We start from the raw sequence: 20645 nt of genomic DNA, 5'->3' as shown, positions 1-20645 counted from the left end.
CTCCCGCGCCCGGGGTGCGGCACCACCCGGAAGACGCTGCAGGAAGGGGAGGGGAGGAGCGTCCGCTGCGAGAGCCAATGGGAAGGGAGCAAGGGGGCTGCTCAGCCAATGGGAGGGCGTGGGGGCGGTGCTTGTGTGGGCGGGGCCGCTGTAGCCGGGACCGGGCGCGGCGGGGGCAGTGGAGGTGACGGGGGGACAAGGGGGATATGGGGGGACCCCGGGCAGGGGAGGGACGGGGACGGGGCAAGACCAGGGTCCCGGGAAGGGAGGACCCGCGGGGAATCTGAAGGGACCCGGCCGGGGCAGCAGCGGGTGCCCCGGGCAGGGAGGACCCGCGGAATCCCGGACAGGAGAGGGCTGAAGTGCCGGGTGGGACTGGGGGTCCTGGGCTTAGGGGAACCGGGGATGAGGGGGTTTAGGATGGGGAGGGATCCCCGGGGGTGGGAGTGGTGCTAGAGGGGAACTGGGGGATGAGGGGACCTGGGGGTCTGCGGAGGGAGAGCCTTGGAGCCTCTGGCCTGGGGGGCCGGGGGACAGGGGGGAAGCTCCTTGATCCCTGCAGAGCCCCGAGCCCACCCTGCTCCCGGGCATCCCTGTCTCCTCGTGCTGCTGCTGTCACAGTAACGCACGGAGGATTCCACATGGATTCGCGTTCCGCTGGGAACTGCCCTGATGTGCCGTGGGGTGGCAGGGAAAGGGATAGGGATTCCTGGGACAACCAACCCCCCCATAGCTGTCACAAGCCCCGAGCACGTGTGCTAACATCAACCCTTCCCGGTGACACGGAGAGCTGTGTGTGTTTCCAGGTGGGAGCGGTGGGAAGGGAGATGCTCCCGGTGGCCGTGCTGGAGGCAGGATGAACCTCGTGGCGATGGCGACGGACCCGGAGCTGCAGTGGGTGACCCTGTGGGTGCGGGTGCGCTGGGCGGCCGTGCTCGTGCTGCTCCTCAGCTCCCTGGTGATGCTGCTGCTCCCCCTCGCTGCCGTGGAGAACCAGTGCCACGCCCTGCTCAGGGGGATCTCCTTCCTGAGGAGCAAACTGGGCCCCTCGGGAATGCCCAGGATCACGGGACAGAGCACGGAGCTGAGTGTCACCTCCCAGGGGTTGGAGCTGCTGGTGCTCAAGGGAAAAGCCTCCCCAGGTAAGGGGGTCCTGGGGGGTGCAGGGGGACAGAAGAGCTCCTTAGTACAAGGGAGACAAGGAGCTGCTGGAGTGTCCAGGGGAGGCCATAGCAATGAGGGGTTTGGAGCATCTCTGTGGTGAGGAGAGACTGGGGAGCTGGGCCTGGTTAGTCTGGAGAAGAGAGGACTGAGAGGAGATCCCATCAATCCATACAAATATCTCCAAGGGGTGTCAGAGGATGGTGCCTGACTGTTCAGTGCTGCTAGTGACAGGATGAGGAGCAATGGCCATAAACTAAAACACAAGTTCCACCTCAACATGAGGAAGAACTCCTTTCCATGGAGGGTGGCAGAGCCCTGGAACAGCTGTCCAGGGAGGGTGTGAAGTCTCCCTCTCTGGAGACATTCCAAACCCACCTGGACACGTCCCTGTGTCACCTGCTCCAGGTGACCCTGCCTGGGCTGGGGGGTTGGACTGGATGATCTCCAGAGGTGCCTTCCCACCCCAGCTATTCTGTGAGTTGTTGTATAAAACAATCCCAACCTGGAGATCTCATCACCTACCTGGCCTTCTCCTGGAGCACATGATGGTAAGGAGCTCTCACTGCCACCTGCAGTGAACACCAGCTGGAAATGCCCCCGAGGTGGAGCAGGCCCTCAGCAGCTCCATGACTGCATTCCAGGGCCCTGTGCCAGCGTTCCCTCCTCGCCACTCTGTCTCTCTGAGGTTTTTCCTCATGTTTTCAGTACTAGTAAGTCCTGTGGAGGTAACCAGAACACAGAGAGGTGTTTTAATACACAGGAATCTGGGATATACAGTGTTAATCCTGAAATCCTGGCTGGCATGAAACAGCCTTTCAGGCAACAACAGGCTGCGGACATGGCCTTTATCAGCCAGGATGTTAATTTGGAAAACACGCAAAGGAATTATGATTCCAGCACTTTATCTTTGTTTATATTAAAGCTCTTACTGCTGGGAAAATGTTAGGTCAATGAACAAACAGAAGTGCTGGTAGCAGCCAACACAACAATGTGTTAGAATTTTACCTAAAATAACGCCAAGAGGAATGTATTTGACACATTGTGTCCTCCCACATGAAGCAGTTTGGTGGCCAAAGTGAGTTTGGCTGGGATGGCTACACACCTTTGGCCACCTTGAGCCAGCTGCTCACAGGTCCTGCCTCACCACACTTCCTACCAGGAATGGCTCTGCTACCTTGTGCTCAGCCTGGAAACGTGGCATAAACCTCTGTGATTGTAGCCTAGCAAAGACTGGAACACAAGTTCTGTTCCAGTTCTTAGAGGCTGGTTTTGTTTAACTTTTATATCAGTGAAGAGTGATGGTCATAGAATCATGGAATATCCTGAGTTGGAAGGGACCCACAAGGATCATGGAGACCAGATCTCTAGAAGTTTTCAGTCTAGATCAGTTTTCAGTCACACCCACCACCCTGTTCTCTAACCATTTTTGTTGCATTCCAGAAGTGAAGTTGGAAGCCAGGGCAGCTCTGAACCAAGCCCTGGAGATGAAGCGCCAGGGGAAGCGGGAGAAGGCCCACAAGCTCTTCCTGTATGCCCTCAAAATGGACCCGGATTACGTGGACGCCCTGAACGAGTTTGGGATCTTTTCCGAAGAGGAGAAAGACATCCTCCAGGCCGACTACCTGTACTCCAAGGCACTGACCATCTCCCCCCACAACGAGAAGGCCCTGAGCAACCGGGGCCGGACGCTGCCGCTGGTGGAGGAGATCGACCAGAGGTACTTCAGCATCATCGACAGCAAGGTGAAGAAGGTGATGGCCATCCCCAAGGGCAACTCCGCCCTGCGCCGCGTCATGGAGGAGTCCTACTACCACCACATCTACCACACGGTGGCCATCGAGGGGAACACGCTGACGCTCTCCGAGATCCGGCACATCATCGAGACCAGGTACGCAGTGCCGGGGAAGAGCCTGGTGGAGCAGAACGAGGTGATCGGGATGCACGCGGCCCTCAAGTACGTCAACACCACGCTGGTGTCGCGGATCGGCTCCGTCACCATCGCCGACATCCTGGAGATCCACCGGCGCGTGCTGGGCTACGCCGACCCCGTGGAGGCCGGGCGGTTCCGCACCACGCAGGTCTTTGTGGGGCACCACATCCCGCCCCACCCGCGCGACGTGGAGAAGCAGATGCGGGAGCTGGTGCAGTGGATGAACTCGGAGGACGCCATGGGGCTGCACCCCGTGGAGTTCGCTGCCCTGGCCCACTACAAGCTGGTTTACATCCACCCCTTCGTGGATGGCAATGGCCGGACCTCGCGGCTGCTGATGAACCTGATCCTGATGCAGGCGGGGTACCCGCCCATCACCATCCGCAAGGAGCAGCGCGCGGAGTACTACCACGTCCTGGAGGTGGCCAACGAGGGCGACGTGAGGCCCTTCATCCGCTTCATCGCCAAGTGCACCGAGACCACCCTGGACATGCTGCTCATCGCCACCACCGAGTACTCCGTGGGCCTGCCTGAGGCGGGGGGAACCACTGCCGGGTGCGAACAGACCATCCCTGTCAAGACTTGACACTCAGGAGCCGGTGAACCCATGGGAGAGCAGAACTCCAAGCCACTCAGTGTTCCTGCTGGGAATAACTGGACAGGAGGTGTCACTCTTTAGCATTTCCTTTATTTAAAGTGTCTTACATTGGATTAAATTAATATAATTTATTTATATACGTTACGCCGAGATGGAACGCGACCTGCTGATGATGGCTGTGCACTAGAAGTTGCTTGTGCTACTGGAAGGAGATGGGGAGAGGTGGCAGAGAGGCTCAAAAAGATGAACTAGGATTTAATTTCTCCTTAAAGTTAAGCTTTGAGGAGCTGCTTCAATCACAGCCCTTCACCTAGGCAGTTGCTGCAATGTCTGACCTTGGCAAGGAGCTGCTTGGCAAAGTCTAAACCGAGTTATTTTTGTGTTACCTCATCCCTGTTGTTCAAAACCACCCCAAAACACATCCCTGGAGGAACAGCACTCTCCCAGCTGTGTCCATCAGACACTTTCCTGTCAGTCAGACAGGTACTGAGCAGGAAGGAGGCTGAACTCCACTTCAAAGCCACCTCTCCCCTCCCATTTCTGTAGCACTTTGCATGTTTACTTTCAGCTGCCTTTCCTGGGGCCAGTTTTGTACAAGTGGGAAGTATTTGGTGTAGGATTACAGGTGGTGGGAGTGAAACAGGAGGAGAAATGCTCTGACTTACTCACTGCATGGGGAAGCACTCCCTGGTGCTCCTAGGCCTCACCTCAGCGAGCAGGAGCCCTGGGAAAGCACAACTGTCCTCAGACATTTCAGTTCAGGGTCTAAAGGAGCTTGTGTCTGCAAAGCTGTGGGCAGAAAAGGTTGTTAGACAGGAGACAGGAGCTGTGCCAGTTTGGTGAGAATGTGTGTAGAAAGTTTGCCAAAGCCTTCAGTTTCTTTAGTCTACATAAGGGAACTTTCACAATTAATCATTAGGTCACATTATTACTGCAATAAAATGGGGCAAGAATCACTCGAGGCCTCTCTCTGCTGCAGTGGCAGTTGGTGCAGTACCTCGAAACTGCTGAGCAGTTCAAAGAATCACTTTTATCTTTGTTTTTTTAAGGTAAAAACACCCCCAGAATAGCTCCCTCCCCCCAGCTGCCAGGTGTGTAACAGCAGCATTGATCCCACCGCCTCCAAGTTCAGAGAAATTCCATTTAAAAATCCCCATTTAGGGTGCTGTTAAGCTTAACTCCTTTACAAAAGCTGTTAAGACTGTCCCAGGCCAGGGTTAATTTTCTTCCCTTTTAACTCTCTCTTACCTGCCAGGGACTTAGGACACATTTTATACAAGCAAAAAGCAGGATGAGACTGGGAGTTCTCTGGTCACTGCTGTCCAGGAAAAGCAGACAATACCTGATGAAGGGTGTTCTGTCTTTACAAAATGTGCTTATTTTTGTAGTGCAACCCGAGTATGAATAAAATCTGCACTTTAGAGCTCTGGGGGGGGGGGTGAAAAATGTTATTTTAGTAACAGATTAATAAACTATTTTAATATTAAAGTCTTTGTTTAAATAGGTTGTTCTCAGAACACTTTGCTGCAGTGAATGAAGTGGCTGTGGAGGAGGAAGGCCCATGGTGCAGATCTGGGCTCCCTCAGCCCTGTGACTTCAGGACCAGACTCATCATTTCAAAGTAAAGCCAAGTGAAATCAGCACAGAAAATAGTGTTTATTTGCAGCACTGTTTGTGTGGTACAAGTGAACTTGGTAGTGGGGTCCCCCCTCACATCCACCCCTGCATGTGGTGACTTCCAGAATAGGAGTTGACAAGCAGGAATATTTCTATCCAATCCCACATTTTTTGAAAGTCTGAGGTGATTATTGATTTCAGGATATTCAGAGCAGATGGAATGAGCTGCTTAAAGGTATGAGTGACACTATCTGAGCACACCTGAGGTGAGGTACATCACCACTACCCAGCTGCCAGAGGATAAGTGCAATTCCAACACCCACATTTAAACAAAAGCAACAGTATGTATAGAAAACCTTTGAGAACTTGAGTTTAATAAACCAAGAAACGTCAGCTTGCACTTCACATTTGTACAAAACCATACAGAAACCACCTGCAAAAGACACATGAGCTAGCTAACAAAACCAACCAAAAAATATGGTCCTCAGCAACAGCACGAACAACTTTATGGGAAACAAAAACTACCAGATCTAAAGATTAGTTTATGACACTTAAAAATAATCATCTGAATGTCTTTTACAAATACACCATATAAAAAACAGGTCAACTGGAACAGAACATGAACTGAATACATATATATGTATATCTGGGTATCTACATATACACACATATGTATAGAAACTCTCCCAATACTAAAATAGGCCATTGTGGTGAAGTTGGAGCATCTGCCATTGGACTCTGCATGGAAGGAAATGACTGTCCCTGCGTGCGTGGGGTTGGGTGGAAAATGGGCTTGTTGCCAGAGAGAATGTCTGCAGTCACAATCTGAGCTGACCAGTGGGGCTTGCCAAGGGTCTCACATTGCATCTCATTCGTTAATGAAAGAGAAATAGTTGGAAAGTACTCAAAAAAACTCCACATGGCATCCAAGCTGGACAGGAAATATTGCCCCCCTCGTTACCCTCAATATGAGGAATCATAGAACGCCATTTTACCAGAACAAAAGTATAACTCTTTGCTCTTTAGAGGAAAACTACCTGGATTTGTGCCATCCTACACTGATCCCATGAATGCAGCAGTCCAGAACAGTATTTCCATGATTGTGACAGGCTTTCTCTCCTTGCCAGCATAAGGACACAACATGGCTTCCATAAAGGCATTTCACATTGTACCAGACCTGCTGATTGCAGACTTTTTGCTCACTTTTTCAGTAGCATCTTGGCAAAATCAGCATTGGACATCTTTTTAGGCTCTGCAGGGGGCTCAGATGAAGTTGCTGGTGAGTTCTGGACCATCCCATTCTCAGCCTTGGCCATGGGGTTGTTCTGACGCTGTAATGCTCGGGGCATCATGGACAGCTGTGTCCTTCCCTTGCCTCGCCTAGAGGGCAAAAAAATCCCATTTAAACACACTCTTTTAACTTGGGGAGACAACAAAGACTTTGTTCATTATGAGGAACTCTCATTTAAATGTTATTCCTGTCATTTGTTTCAGGAATAAGCAGTGCAAAGGTTTCAATGGGTGGCTTTGAAACACAGACCCGAGCTCTGGCAGACAACAACTGCCTGACAGCCCCCAGAAGTTGAAGCTCTGTTTATCCACAGGGCACCTACAATACAGGAACACTCCAAAAAATGAAAGAGCAGCCTGAATGCTCACTCTGAGCAATGGCTGGTTCTCCAGAACAAGAGGATGTGGAGGTTATGAGGGATCAGGTGCCAACATTGGATCCAAGGCGGTGGCCAATGCCTGATACTCTGATCACTACAGACCTGTTTCTGTTGATAAAGAGGAAAAATCTTTTCCTCATCAATCCAACAACCCATTTTTTTTTACAGTTCAGCACTTTTTAAACATTCTCTCATATTCATAAAGCCCTATTACAGTTTGGGTTGGAAGGGGTCTTGAAGATCACCCAGTTCCACCCCCTGCCATGGGCACGGACACCTTCCACTATCCCAGGTTGCTCCAAGTCAGGTCCTTGAACACTTTCAGGGATGGGGCAGCCACAGCTTCCCTGGGCAACCTGTGCCAGGGCCTTACCACCCTCACAGAGAAGAATTCTTTCTTAATATCCCATCTAAACCTGCCTTCTGGCAGTGTGAAAACATTTCCACCTTGTCCTGTCAGTAGCTGCCTATATAAAAAGTCCCTCTTCCTCCTTTCTCTAAACCCCCTTAAGGTACACATTTCAGATGAGATTCCTAAATTTTAGTGTACAAGAAACCCAGCAGTGCCAGCAGCCCCCTCCTCCCTCACACTTACGCTCCATAAACCTGTCGAGGAGCTGGGAACGTGGAGGCCCTTCCAGCCTCGGGCAGCTTCCGCAGGGGGGGATTGCTGATCATCACCTTGATCACGTGGTCCTTCACTGTCAGACCATCCATCTTCAGCACAGCCTGGGAGGCCTGGGCTTCATTTTCATATTCCACATAGGCCAGGCCCTAAATAAGGAAAAGAAATTAGTTTTAATGCCTCTATATCTCCAGTATTTTACAAGTAATTTGGCCAACTGGAAGGAAATCATACAGAAAGCAAAGCTCAACGTGGCTCAGAGTACCAATATTCTTCTAAAAAGAATTCTTTTTACAACCTGAATTTCTTCACTCTCATTCATGATGCCCTAATATGTGGAAGAAAAAAAAAAAGAAATCCTATTAAAATAAATATAATGAAATATAATGAGGGATACTGGCTGGGAGGCATCACCTCTCACTGCTGTTATGCTTTCAAATGACATTCAAGCCCTTAAGCTGCATTTTCAGATTATCCAGTTTCACAGGAAATACATCAGGTTTTACATAACATTCCCTAAGTACATTTATGTGTGGTTTAGCCCCAATCCCAGCTCAAACTAAGCTCAGAACATGGATGGCAAGAATTGGGGTACATGAGAGCACTCGATACAAGGTGTGCATGAAACAGGAACCACCCCTGAGATGGTGCCAAGGGTCAGAAAGTCCAATTTAATACATGCACAGCACCCCCAGGATGGCACCTGTGAGCAGGGCCCACCACAGACACGGCCCAGGTGTCAGGTAGAATTTTGGCAGAGCAGCAGCTGGTTTAGAATCACTTATTTAACAAGGAGTCATTTATTCCAGGATGGAAATAATGAGCCCTGTGAGAGAGAGGTGGCTCATTTCTCACTGGCAAATCTCTTACTGCAGCAGATGTTGGGAACAAAAGCCTCCAGGAACGGAGGAAAGGGAGGATGGGAATTGGTTGCACCAGGTGAACCCCATCTACTCAGTTACTCTCAAAACAAATCCTTTGCAGACTTGCAAATACCTGTTTGTACTGTACTGAAAATGCTGTAAACGTCTTCCCCTCCATCCCATTTTTCTTGTGCCATTTAAGTATTTTGAAAAAATTCCACTTTCCCTCTTTAGTTAGTTATCAGCACAGACACCCTGGGCTGTATAAATCCAAGCATTTCCCCAAGTTTTAATGCAAAGCCACACTGGCAACTTAATAAAACCAACTTGTTGTATCCAAACTTCACGACAAGCTTCTTTCTGAAGGATTTCTTGAAAATAAGAGTGTATTAAGGATGCCTACCTTGGGTTTTCCAGCTCTGTTGGTGACCAGCCGAATGTCTTTCACATTCCCATGCGCTTTACACACCTCTTCCAGCTCTTCCTTAGTGCAGGAAAATGGTAAACCAGATATAAACAGCTTGTGTTTCTCCAGGGTAGTGCTATACCTGAAAACCTGGAGAAACAAAAAGGATGTTAGTTATAAACCAGTCAGAGACTCCACAGATTTCAATCTTACATCCCCTAAAAGTTATCAGAGTACTTGATATCTGTGTGGTCCAAAACTACCTTAAAGTCACAAGTGGCATCTTGGAAGATATTTCCACATAAACACAGGGATACTCCAAGGACTTGCAAGTAGATGCTTCTAAACATCCATGTCTCCTTCACAATGAGGATGGTCACAGACAATCCTAGAATATCCTCAGTGGGAAGGGATCCACAACTATCCAAATTAGCAGATTTCTGCAAGTCTTGAGTAAATTGATGCCAGTCCTTGTTTATGGCAAAGTACGGGAAGATGCAAGAAATCCCCAAAAAATCAGTTTGACCATTCCAAAGTAGCACAACACGAGCTCATGGGACGTGAGCACTCTGGGCACAACACACTCCAACAGCTCCCCTCTGCAGACCCACCGTGTAACCTGAGCCAGTAAAACTTTACCTTAAAGTCTGGATTCTTGTTCTTGTCCACACATGGGGACACGAACATGGGCCTTCCCTCCACAGCCGTGCGATCCAGGCCCAGGGCCTGCAGAGCAGATTCCTCCTCCTTGAACTGCACGTAGCAGTAGCCCCGGAAGGTGCCCTTGTTGCTGAACACTGGTCTGATCTCTGCCACCTCCCCACAGCTCTCAAAGAGCTCCCTCAGCTTCGCCTCAGGCTCAGCCATGGTGTAGGCAAGGTTGCTGACAAACACAGTGACTTTATCCTTGCTGCTGTCATGGAACACTTTGGGGATGTCCTTCCGACTGGTCGATGCCCTTTCCTTGGGGTTTGCTGGCCCATCTGGCTTTGCAGGGGCACTTCTCCCAAACAGCCCGGTCTCCACTTCCATGTCTTCCTCAGGAAGCACACCATCACCCTCTCCCCTGTGCCTCTTGCTGGGTAGCTCTAAATAATGAAATTTAAAACCTTATTAGAAAAAATTACCTCATTTCATTCACTGTTGAAACTAATATGTCCTCCATTCCCACTGTGCAGCTTGGAAATGTCATTGTATTTGTGGTTTCACAAAAGACACAAAATAAAAAGGTTTTAAATAACAAGGACAGATTATTCCACCAAGACAGCTTTAGATGAAAGCAACAGGAATATTTGTTCCTTTTGTCAGTCAGTTACAACTGACAGTTGCTGATTCATGTTCTTTTGTTTTGTCTAATGGGTTTTTTTTTAAAAAAAAGAAAATCTAAAAGCTCCCAAAACTTCCAGGGGCTGCAACCTATTAAAGTCTTCTGTTATCAACTTCCTAGAGCCTGCTGCAATAGTGAATAACCCAATTTACACACATGGCTTGGCGTCATACGATGAGTCAGAAAAACGACTTTAAAAAAAAAGAAAAAAAATATTTCTTCAAAATAAGAAAAGCCGAGAAAACTCTAGAATTCTTAAAAACGTGTATTTCTGTTGGTCAAAAACCATTTAGCTTTGCTTTCATTTCATTACCACAACAAAGACCTGCCAGGAGAGAGAAGCCCTGAAAGCACAGCAGCTCTGAAGACACGAGTGACTGCAATTCCTCATCTGCCTCTAACACAAAATAACCCTGTTGCCAGAGGTCCGAGATTTTAATTTTATTTTATTTTTACCTTCTTCCTGTCCCCATTCCCCCTCATCCTCATCGTCTGCCTTGCGCTTGTCTCCAATCCTGGCTTTTTTAGCCTTTTTGGAAGCTTTCTTTTCTGCCCGAGCCTGTTTTCGTTGCTCAGCTTTCTCCTCCTCCTGCTTTGCCAGAGCAGCTTCTTTCTCAGCAGCCTACAAAGAGGTAAGGTTTATTTATTAATTTTTTTCCAGTGACTGCAGATGGCAGAGCATTTTCTGGAGCACTGGACCCAGAGGGTTTTCTCCTGAGCTACATTAACCACAGCACTAATGGGAACATCATTTAAAGCACATCTCAGTTATTTGCTCTCCCAGCTTTCCTGGAGTGCAAAGCACTCTTGTATCCACCCAAGGGTCAAAAGGGGAAAGATGAAAAGCATCAAGAGAGGTTGTTAACCATAGTTTTAAACCAAAAATCAATAGTTCTGAGGCTTTAAGACAAGTCAGGCTGGGAAGAAACAAGAGAAATCTGACATTCAGACGAGCATGATCTTAATTAGGGTGTATAAACTGTTTTGGTAGCTCACAAAGTTCTGACCTTTGCTCTTTGTTCATTAACTCGAGCTAATCTGTTCTCTGTTTTTTGAACAGCTGCATCCCAGTCTTCCAGTGTTCCTGATGGATAAAGTGAAAATAATTTTAGAAGTCCTGTATTTAGCTCTCTCATAATTCAAAAATACAATTCTGGAAAAATAAGAGTGATTGACTTCATGGAACTTGCTCTTAATATTAATCTTTACACATGAAAATTTTAACTAGAACGAGTAGCTTCGAAGAAAATAAAAACAGGAGCCAAGCAGAGCAGAAACCCCTCATTTAGACTTTGATACTCCAAAAGGGTATGGAAAAATCCAGTAATTTTAGCAGGCTCCAAATCGGGCCAGAAGAGAAGGAAAGAAAACAGAGCTGTGAGTGTACAGGACAGCAGTGAAAGGAAAGTGAACACAAAAACACCGGATCAAAATTCACTCTGTGTCATCACACATTAACCAGGCTGGGTAAGACGAGGTGAGGAGCAGGCAATTAATTACCCTTCTCTGAGCCAATTAATTACCTTCAATCCTCTCCAGGGTGAGCAGCACCTCGCAGACGTGCTCGGGGTAGTCGCTGGTGCACTGCACGGCGCGGTGCAGGGCCTTCCTGCAGTGCTGGGTGTCCCCGTGGGCTCTGCAGGAGGGGAGGGCACTGAGGGGCCAAACCTCACAGCAGGGCCACAACACAGCTACTACATCCATGAAAACCTTCCCCCTCCTTCCCAAGCAGCTCCCACTTCACACTGGTGCTGTAGCACTCCTGGAATACACAGCAGAGCTGCTCCAAGAACCTCCAAACCCAAAAGAAGCAAACCCGTGCTAAGCTAAGCTTTGCCTCACACAGATGAGGAAATTAAAAGGGAATTAACTCTCCCCCCCAGCCAAGCTCTTACCTTTCCAGGTTATAGTACTCCAGCCACATGTTTGCATATTTGGCATTTCCTTTAGTCATAATGTTGTCCCAGAGCTCTCTGGCTTTCTGCATGTTGTTACACAGGCGGGCCTGGAACAGAGCACCCAAAATACCCAAAATCATTTAGGATCATTCGTTCAACACCATTAAATCCCAGCACCCAAACCAAGGGAAGACCACAGGTGATGCAGACAGACCCAGGAAGATACACCCTTAGATTAATTTCTACTCCTTAATAATACTTCCCTGCCCACCTCAAACATCTGCCTTGGTTCTGGTTGCCACATATATTTCTTTTTTGTCATTACAAAAAAAATATTTGATAGTTGCTTCTGAATTTTTCCTTTTGTTATTGATGAATGTACCTAATAGAGCACTTCAGCTCTTCTCCCAAACTGAGAGCTTGCTTTGTGTTTAGGAAGAGGGAAAACGGCTTAGGAGACCCAAGCTGGATTCACCTGATCTGACTGTGGAGGTCTATCAATACACCAGACAGGTGACTTAGAACTGCTTTAGCATAACCTGAACCACACCTGGATGTACTTATTTTCTCCCTCCCTAACTGGGCATGAAATGAAATAATTAATTCAGCTTCAGGCCCACATTGTTCAGAGGATTCCAATGGTCAACACTTTGGCAACCCATCCCATGCCTTGTGCCCAGAGAAATTACAGCACACAGGTAACACGACTGATCCCAACTCCTAAGAGCCCAGGGTGAAGGAAGGAAAATAAAACATCCACTTGTAGTGACTGCACCAGCACATTTACTCATTGAAGCAACCCAGACAAAACTCCAAAGTAGAAAAGGAATTTTCTACTTGGCTGGAATGATAAAACAATCAATTTTATCTAGTTCAGTAATTTAAATACAGCAGAGAGAAACTTCACCTCAACTCTTGCCCAGTTCTGCATGATGGTGCACGATGGATCTCCACTTTCACTGAATCCTAGGAATAAAAACAAAGACTGTTTGTTGTACTCAGCTCTTGGAAATAAAGTGTTTATTAAACAAGTTCTCCATGGAGTTGAAATGCTTATCTGGAGCTTTCTTAAGATGTTCAAGACCCTTGAAGACAAGTTAAACATTGTGTGGAGAACTGGTCTTATAAAAATTATTCTGAACAAAGAAAACAACATATTGGATGATTTAACTCACTCTCTTCTACTTCTTGTTTCAAGTACTCCACAGCACGTGCAAAGGCAGAGCGCAGCTCCTCCAGCTCTTTACTTGAGTCTTTAAGGAAAAAAAAGAAAGAATTACCTTAAAATAATAATTAATTTCAATTTCTCATCCACTAAAACATTTTCCTTAATACCCACAATGATTTTATGAGTTAGTGGTGGAGATTAAATTTATTACTTCTTCTTCTTACGGCTATTATTACTTAAATTTATTACTCACTAACAAAAACTCACTACATGCATAATAAAAAACCATTAGGTATCAAAAACACAAGGCAGGGCAGATTTGCAACGGCATAATCTACTCTGCCAGCAAGGAGCTGCTTTAAACCAATTACTTTCTGGCCAGTTAGTGTCTATAAAACATATGAATTTAACTTCTGTGAAAGATGAAAATACTGTTATTTAAAAAAACCCCAAACAGTAATACCACTGTTTCAGAGAAGCACATAGAAAACAGTTTAAATACTTATTCCCACATTTATCATACAGACCTTGTGTAAAATCCACTCTTCTTCTCAGGTAATCCAGATATGCCTGCCAGATCTCTACATAGTCTGTTGCCTGGATAAAACCTGCATTCAGAGCTTTTTCAAACATTTCTGAAAGAAAACATGGGAGAAGACCCAAACACAACTACTTTTCATTGTCAAAATTAACAAACTGCAGTCATAGCACAATAAATATATACATATATACCACTGGTTTCTGGGAAAATCAGAGAAGACAAGAAATTCTACAAAGTAAACTGGTTTAAGAAGTGGATTTAAAGCCAGTTTAATTCAGGAATGTTCATTTTAAGTTGTTCATTGCTTGCCCAGAGCTGCAGCTGCTCACCAAAAGCAGCCCTAGAAGCACTTGCTGTATGTAGCAGCGGCTCTGAGACTGCAGCAGGTGGAAACAAATCCTGCAAGTCCCACTTGCCACAGGTTATTCAGAGGGCAGAACTGTAAAGAAGTTTTGCTGAGGTGGCCTTTCTTTACCAGAAATGATGCTGTGATCCACCCTGTGCCTCTCCATGGCCAGGAGGTACCTAATCCACAGCCCAACTGTCCAGGGGCAGTTCCTGACAGCGCGGTCATGGGCGGATAAAACCAACTCCTTCACTTTGAGCTGCCGGTCCTGGAAGAATCATACAACAAAGTTCAAGTTCCTGTCAGCCAGAGAGACCATCTGAGCCAAATCCCATCTTACAAAGAGCCATCATTTGGGAAAAAAAAAAAAAGCACTTTCATTTTGTATTTGAAAATCTGAGCTGGGTGTTTCAAATTCTATATTCCCAAAAAGCCGGGGAACACCTTCAAATGAGCAACACAAATTGGAACTACCAAACCAGTGAGGTGTTTCCTGCCAGTGAGATAATACTTATTTTAAATTTTAAACTCCCAACTGGAATGTAAGAGGAGAAGAAAGGATCACACACAGCCTTCTGATGCAGGTGCTGTTCCACCTGCAACCTGCTGTCTCCAGCTGGGAAGATAAAGAGATGACGGAGCAACTGGGCCTGGATGAGCCTCCTGCAGGGAGTCACCCTGATCCCTTAATCCAGCCACCTTCTGTCCTGCCTCTGGAGCTCAGGATCAGCTTCAGACTGCACTAACCAACCCCATGGAAATATGGGCTGAACAGCTGGGTTTACTTTACTTCAGTGCAGCTGGAGCTCAATGGCCAAAACATTTAATTCTGCAGAGAAAATACACAGCTCGAGGAAAAAAGTGTTCAAATGCTCACCAGATTAATAAACACACCTCTAAAAACAGGAGGAAAGCAAAGGTGAGGAGAAAAATCAGTTTCTGGAGGATTTAAAGACTAAAGGGCAGGATTGAAGTAGAACTTACTGGCTGTTTGTCAGCCACTGAGATTAAAAAACAATAAACCAGGGAAATAAAAATAAGGAAAATGTGTGCAGCTTTAAGTTTATTTCCTTACCAAATACTGGTTGTAACGTGCCCAGAGATCTGGGACAAGGCAGTTCTCAGCCAAGGCTCTCTCGTAGATCAACTGAATGCGAGCTGGATCACCTGCTTTCATTTCAAAATCAATGTAAGCCTGGTATTCTGCCAGCTTTGGTGTTTCAGCACCCAGCTGGGAAACAAACAGGGAGACAAAACATTAAACTCTTAAATAAAACACAATTCAAACAGTTCAGCTGTTCCCCAGAGCAGGTCTCATGCAAAATTTCACATAAGAAACTGGCCTCTAAACTCTAAACATCAGCAGCTTTTGATTTTCACACACCTCTGAACACCAGCCTGCTCTGAAACCACTCAGATCCCTACTTGTCATTCCTCAATGCTGGAAAAAACAGTTGGAACACTCGTGCACCTCAGGGTGGCCTGACACACTCAATAGATTCAATAATTCCCAGTATTCCCAGTTGTGAGGCTTCTTCTGCCCCCCATTGCTCACAGCTCAAGTCCCCCAGCAACACTCAGCTGCTTTATCTCTGGGATTAGAAACTAATAAATTTGGGAAAAAATAAGTCACCCCAAAGCAATTCACTCTTAAGTTTTAAAGCAAGATACAAGTGACAGCATTACCAGTGCCTCTTCATAGGGTTTGCACTTCTCCAATTGCTGTAGAGCTTTTTTGTAATTTTTGATTGTTGTTTCTGGAATTGGCTCTTCTGACCACTCCTCATATTCAGCATATGAAGCCTCCATGTCTATGAGAATAGCCATGAAACCTCATTCATTAATAATGCACTTATGGGACTAAAAAAATCAGATTTCAACCTATGTTTGGCTCTAATATATATTGCTATTGTTATTTATATAATATTTATAATAAATATTTACTTATCCCCTTTTGGGATCTATCACACTACTGCACACTTTAAGGGTTCAGACACCTCACCTTATACAGTATCCTACAGCAAACTCAGGGCAAGTTATATTAAACCTGCCCATTTGGAATTAGAAAACCAAAGGGGCAAAATTTTCCCCAAGGCTTTAAAGAAAATTTAAGAAACCAAAGTCTCTCCATATGGAAATGAAGTCAAAGAACTATGTTTGACTTTCTCTTGTGAGCAAAGCAGCAAGAAAAGGGACTCAGGAGTTTAAAATAGGAACTAGACAAGGAAGAATTCCAACAATCCAGCTGTCAGAGATACTCCCTACCAAGGTTTTTATGCAGCAATCACAGCTGAATTCCTCATTTCTAATGGTCCCGTTTTGTGCTCATCCCTTGCACTTTAAATAGCCTCAAATTATGCTCCGAGCAACCAGATACACTAGGTTTAAATAAATACAAATATTTCTGGTCCAAAGGGATTTGTGCCTCATTCATGAGGCAAGTTCCTCATTTCTAGCGGTCACATTTTGTGCTCATCACCTGCACTTTAAAAAGCTCTGAGCAATCACATAACCCAAGTGTCAATAAATAAGAATATTCCTGATCCAAAAGGATCTGTGCCTCACTCACAAGGCAAATGGCATTGATGAAAGGGAACACAAGAATTCCAGCTGCAGCTTGTGTGGCTCTACCAAAAGAGCCCTGGTGCCCAATGGCTGGGTCAGTGTATCCCAGCTCTTCCCTCCCTCCCTCCAGCTCTTACCCAGCAGTGGGATCCCCAGCTGGCGCCGGAACAGTGTGTGGATCTTCTCGAGCTGGCTGCACAGCACCTGCTGCTGCTCCGGGGATGGAACGCTGCCAGGGGCTGGCTACCAACAAAAGGAGGGAATTCAATCAGCCCCAAGCTGATGGACACGATGGGGGGTGTTTGTGAGCTGGGGGAGCCGAGATCCAAGTGGACACACACGGCCAACTCACATTTCACTGCTGGGAAAGCTAAAACTTGGAGATCACTCCACTGGGTCAATGGGAAAAGCATTCCTGACTGAAAGCTGACACAGGCACAGGGAAACGATCAAGGAGAACAAGTAACTGTGCTGCTTCACAAACCACCAAAGAGGTTTCAGTAAATCCCTGGGGTGTGGAGAGATGATTTGGAACTTCCAGCTTTGATTGTGTTTGGGAATGAAAGGGCATTCTCCTGTTACTCCTTTGTTAGGGCATTTCAGAGAATGGGGTAGGAAAGGACCTTTAAAATGAAATAGTTCCCACCCCACCATGAGCAGGGACATCTTTAACTTCTATCTCTTATGTAGCTAACTATAAAAATTAAAAGAAATATTCACATTCTGGCCATCTCGTAAAAGTATATTTTGCAGATGTCAAACTGTACTTTCCAGGGATAAAATACCCTCATCCACAAGGCACAAACAGTGTGGAATAATGGATGAGTTAAAAGCTGAAGTAGAGAACAGTCTAGAAACTTAAACAAGATTGACTCTGTGCAGAAATAGTCACTGGCAAGAATATTGTTTGATAATGGAGCTCCTCAATTTAAAGCTGTTCTCGGCAATTCAATCAGCAGTGGGAAACTTTGCTCCTGGATTTGAGATTTTATGATTTCATTTAAGCACAAATCCACTAATTTATCAACCAAATACACAGAATGGCTTTCCCAGAGCAAAGGGCCAGTTTTTAGAGCTTAAAAGGCCCTTTTCTCAGAGGAGACAGCCCGAGGTGACTCCAGGAGCTGCTCCACAGCTTGTCTGGGATGAGAGCCCTGGGGAATGGCCTCACCTGTGCTGTTTCCAGGATGGCATTCTCGAATTCCCTGTATGCTTCCCACAGAGCTGTGCCCTTGGTGACGTGCAGCCCCACTGCAGTCAGTGCCCTCTCAAAGATGGACCGCACCTTCTCGATCCCCCCTTCCTGACCGATGCCTCCAATGGAATATTGGGCGTATTCCAACCAGATTTCAGGACCTAAACAAAGGACAAATAGATGCCTGGGTTTCATTATTTTTGAGGAGATCAGGTCAACTCTGCTTCCCAAACACCTTATTTGCTGCAAATAAATAGACCAAAGCATGACAGTTCTCTTTACTTTCTTTTTTTGTTTGTCCGGTAAAGTTAAAATACTGAATTTATGCTGCATCACTTCACACGAATATTTCATAAATTAACTTGAAATGTCAATCCAATTTCTGCATTATAACAGAATATATTTTATTCTCTATAAAAAAAAGCCAAATCTGGATGTAACACAAGACATTTTACAGCATTTATTAAGGACTTACAGATGTAATCCTTGACAGCTCGTTCAAACAGCTCATAGACCTTCTCTCGCTCGTGGCTCTCCGAAGCCATTTTTATCTCATCCTTCAGCCAGTCCAGCCAGATTTCTAAAAGGAAAAGATTTGGAACACATCACTACTGTTCAGAAATAACAAGTTACATCCACATGGTGTTTTATTAGAGTTTTTAGGAACAGAGTTAAAATCAGGGAGAGGGCCAAGGCAAAGAGAGGAATTTTAACTTCCATGACTACTCATAATTAATTTAAAATTAAAGTTGTATGGAGATTTTCTAAACTGGTACTAAACAAGCACCTTTTTACTAAGGGAGAAGTTGCAATTTATCAGACTGTCCTCACACTTGTGACAGTAAATGGCTTTGGAGGCTGCAAGTTTCCACAGACACAGAAGGAAACATGGAATCATGGAATGGTTTGGGTGTAAAGGGACCTTAGAGATCATCCAGTTCCACTCCCTGTCATGGGCAGGGACACCTTCCACTAGCCCAGGTTGCTCCAAGCCCTGTCCAACCTGGTCTTGGACACTTTCAGGGATAGGGCAGCCACAGCTTCTCTGGGCAACCTGTGCCAGGGCTTCCCTTTCCAAGACTAAAATCCCACTGGCAGAGCAGCCTCTGCAGTACTTACACTGTCTCTGTGTTATGAATAAAAAGGAGATACCCATTTCCAGGGCTGCCCACAGCTTCCACCAACAAGGAATTTTTTTGCTGCTCATCTGTGAAATGTCACTTTTGGCAGGAGTTTGCTGGGATCTGGGTCACACTCCCCGCCTGAGGGTGCTTAAACCTGGCACAAACATGTTGTTTCACCACTGAACCAGCAATCTCCACAGGTGAAGCTTCCCTTGTGGAGGCTGTGACAGGAGCAGAGGATGCTCAGTACCTTCAGTGAGGGGGAAGAGTTCGCTCATCTTCTGCCGAGCTCTGCGGAGCTTCACCAGCTCTCCCTCCTGACGGAGCAGCTTGATCAGATCCAAGTGACAGTTGTAGTCAAAGGCATTGATGGACAGCTTAAAAAACGATAAAAATCTATTCTAAAACCACTGCTGAGTGATGGACACGAAGAAATCAAAAATAAATCATAATCTTCTCATGTGTTCAAGGAGCCAAGACAACGGAGTTGCAACAAACTTCCCCCTTGTTCGTAAGGTGTTTCCAGGTCACACAGAGACATTTTTAAAAAACGCTTTCAGGTTTAAAAGAGCTTTAAGTTAAGCTTAGTGCTCAGCTCATGGCTCTAAGCTCCCAGGGTTACTGCTCATAAATCCCAATGCAGCAGGAGCACGACAGATTCCAGCTGCACAATGCACCTGAATGAAGAGTCTCTTTTTAAGAGCCAACTCATGGAATATCCTGAGCTGGAAGGGACCACGAAGATCATCCCAGGCCAATTCCTGGCCCTGCCCAGGACACCCCAACAATCCCACCCTGTCCCTGAGAGCGTTGTCCAAAAGCTCCTTGAGCTCTGGCAGCCTTGGGGCCGTGACCATTCCCTGGGGAGCCTGTTCAGTGCCCGACACCCTCTGGGGGAAGAACCTTTTCCTGAGACCCAACCTAACCCTCCCCTGACACAGCTCCAGACGTTTCCTCGGGTCCTGTCGCTATTCACAGAGAAAAACGTGCTTTAATTTCTTTAAAGGCAATGAAGCCCCCCCACAGGCGGCTGAGCTGCCTCAATGAGTACAAACGGTGCACTGGGGCTCCACTCGCTGATTTCCCTCGCAAAAAGCCACCCCAAACGCTCAGTTTTCACTTCAGACTCCAAACACTCGCGTCTTAAAACCACGGAATATCCCGAGTTGGACGAGACCCGCAAGGACCACGGAAATCCACGTCTTGACACTTCCCAGCACCAAAGTACAGGCACAGTCGTGGCTTATCCTCCGTTCCCGCCACACCCGCTGCCCGCCGGGCCCACCTGCTCCTCCAGCCGCTGGATTTCAGCCTCGTTCTCCTTCTCCTCATCCTCGCCGTCGCCGGAGGAGTCGGAGTCCCCCTCGTCATCCGAGTCTCCGCCCGACTCGGGGTCTCCCTCCGGCAGCCGCTTCTCCTCCTCGGCCGCCGCCTCAGCTCCCGCCGCCGCCATCTTATGCAGCTCCGCTCGCCGGCCGCCGAGCTCCGCCGGCCGCCGCGGCTGCCCCGGCGCTGCCCGTCCCGCCGTGCCGCGCAGCCGCCAGCCGAACAGGGCGGGGAGAGCGGTGATACTCCGCTCGCACCGTCCCGCGCTCGGCCGCGCAGCGG

At 47.1% G+C, this 20645-nt stretch overlaps 2 protein-coding genes across 3 annotated transcripts; one reads left to right on the top strand and one right to left on the bottom strand.

The window, feature by feature from the left end:
• The first annotated feature begins 93 nt into the window (after positions 1-93).
• Positions 94-5174, top strand: FICD (FIC domain protein adenylyltransferase). Of its 2 annotated transcripts, none has more exons than XM_051785501.1 (3): positions 94-184; positions 807-1142; positions 2605-5174. In XM_051785501.1, exons 1-3 carry the CDS (start codon positions 109-111, stop codon positions 3678-3680), a joined length of 1488 nt encoding a protein of 495 aa, XP_051641461.1. In that variant the 5' UTR covers positions 94-108; the 3' UTR covers positions 3681-5174. The 2 variants fall into 2 exon arrangements, with proteins under 2 accessions (XP_051641461.1, XP_051641462.1); XM_051785502.1 differs by lacking the exon at positions 94-184 and adding an exon at positions 229-369.
• Positions 5175-5655: 481 nt separating this feature from the next.
• SART3 (spliceosome associated factor 3, U4/U6 recycling protein) lies at positions 5656-20527 on the bottom strand. The gene is made up of 19 exons (XM_051785481.1): positions 20323-20527; positions 19288-19414; positions 18389-18493; positions 17890-18074; positions 16856-16961; positions 15840-15964; positions 15229-15384; positions 14283-14421; positions 13794-13901; positions 13274-13351; positions 13006-13064; positions 12096-12205; positions 11724-11836; positions 11208-11284; positions 10657-10822; positions 9513-9961; positions 8871-9023; positions 7575-7753; positions 5656-6689 (listed from the first exon to the last, which is right to left on the bottom strand). The coding sequence occupies exons 1-19, from the start codon at positions 20488-20490 to the stop codon at positions 6509-6511; spliced, it is 2784 nt and encodes a 927-aa protein (XP_051641441.1). The 5' UTR covers positions 20491-20527; the 3' UTR covers positions 5656-6508.
• Positions 20528-20645: the final 118 nt, after the last annotated feature.

This window comes from Manacus candei, unplaced genomic scaffold (assembly GCF_025592945.1).
Source record: "Manacus candei isolate 608988 ecotype Guabito, Panama unplaced genomic scaffold, ASM2559294v1 h1tg000020l, whole genome shotgun sequence".
In the NCBI taxonomy this organism is placed as follows: Eukaryota; Metazoa; Chordata; class Aves; order Passeriformes; family Pipridae; genus Manacus; species Manacus candei.
This window is presented reverse-complemented; position numbering and strand designations above follow the sequence as displayed.

Excerpts from the sequence above, each read along its gene's own strand:
- FICD (XM_051785501.1), top strand. The coding sequence starts at position 109 with ATGGGAGGGCGTGGGGGCGGTGCTTGTGTGGGCGGGGCCGCTGTAGCC. Across the intron at positions 185-806 it reads GCGCGGCGGGGGCAGTGGAG|GTGGGAGCGGTGGGAAGGGA; the intron begins GTGACGGGGGGA and ends GTGTGTTTCCAG. Across the intron at positions 1,143-2,604 it reads CAAGGGAAAAGCCTCCCCAG|AAGTGAAGTTGGAAGCCAGG; the intron begins GTAAGGGGGTCC and ends GTTGCATTCCAG.
- SART3 (XM_051785481.1), bottom strand. The coding sequence starts at position 20,490 with ATGGCGGCGGCGGGAGCTGAGGCGGCGGCCGAGGAGGAGAAGCGGCTG. Across the intron at positions 18,494-19,287 it reads ACTCTTCCCCCTCACTGAAG|AAATCTGGCTGGACTGGCTG; the intron begins GTACTGAGCATC and ends TTTTCCTTTTAG. Across the intron at positions 11,285-11,723 it reads CACCCTGGAGAGGATTGAAG|GAACACTGGAAGACTGGGAT; the intron begins GTAATTAATTGG and ends TTTATCCATCAG.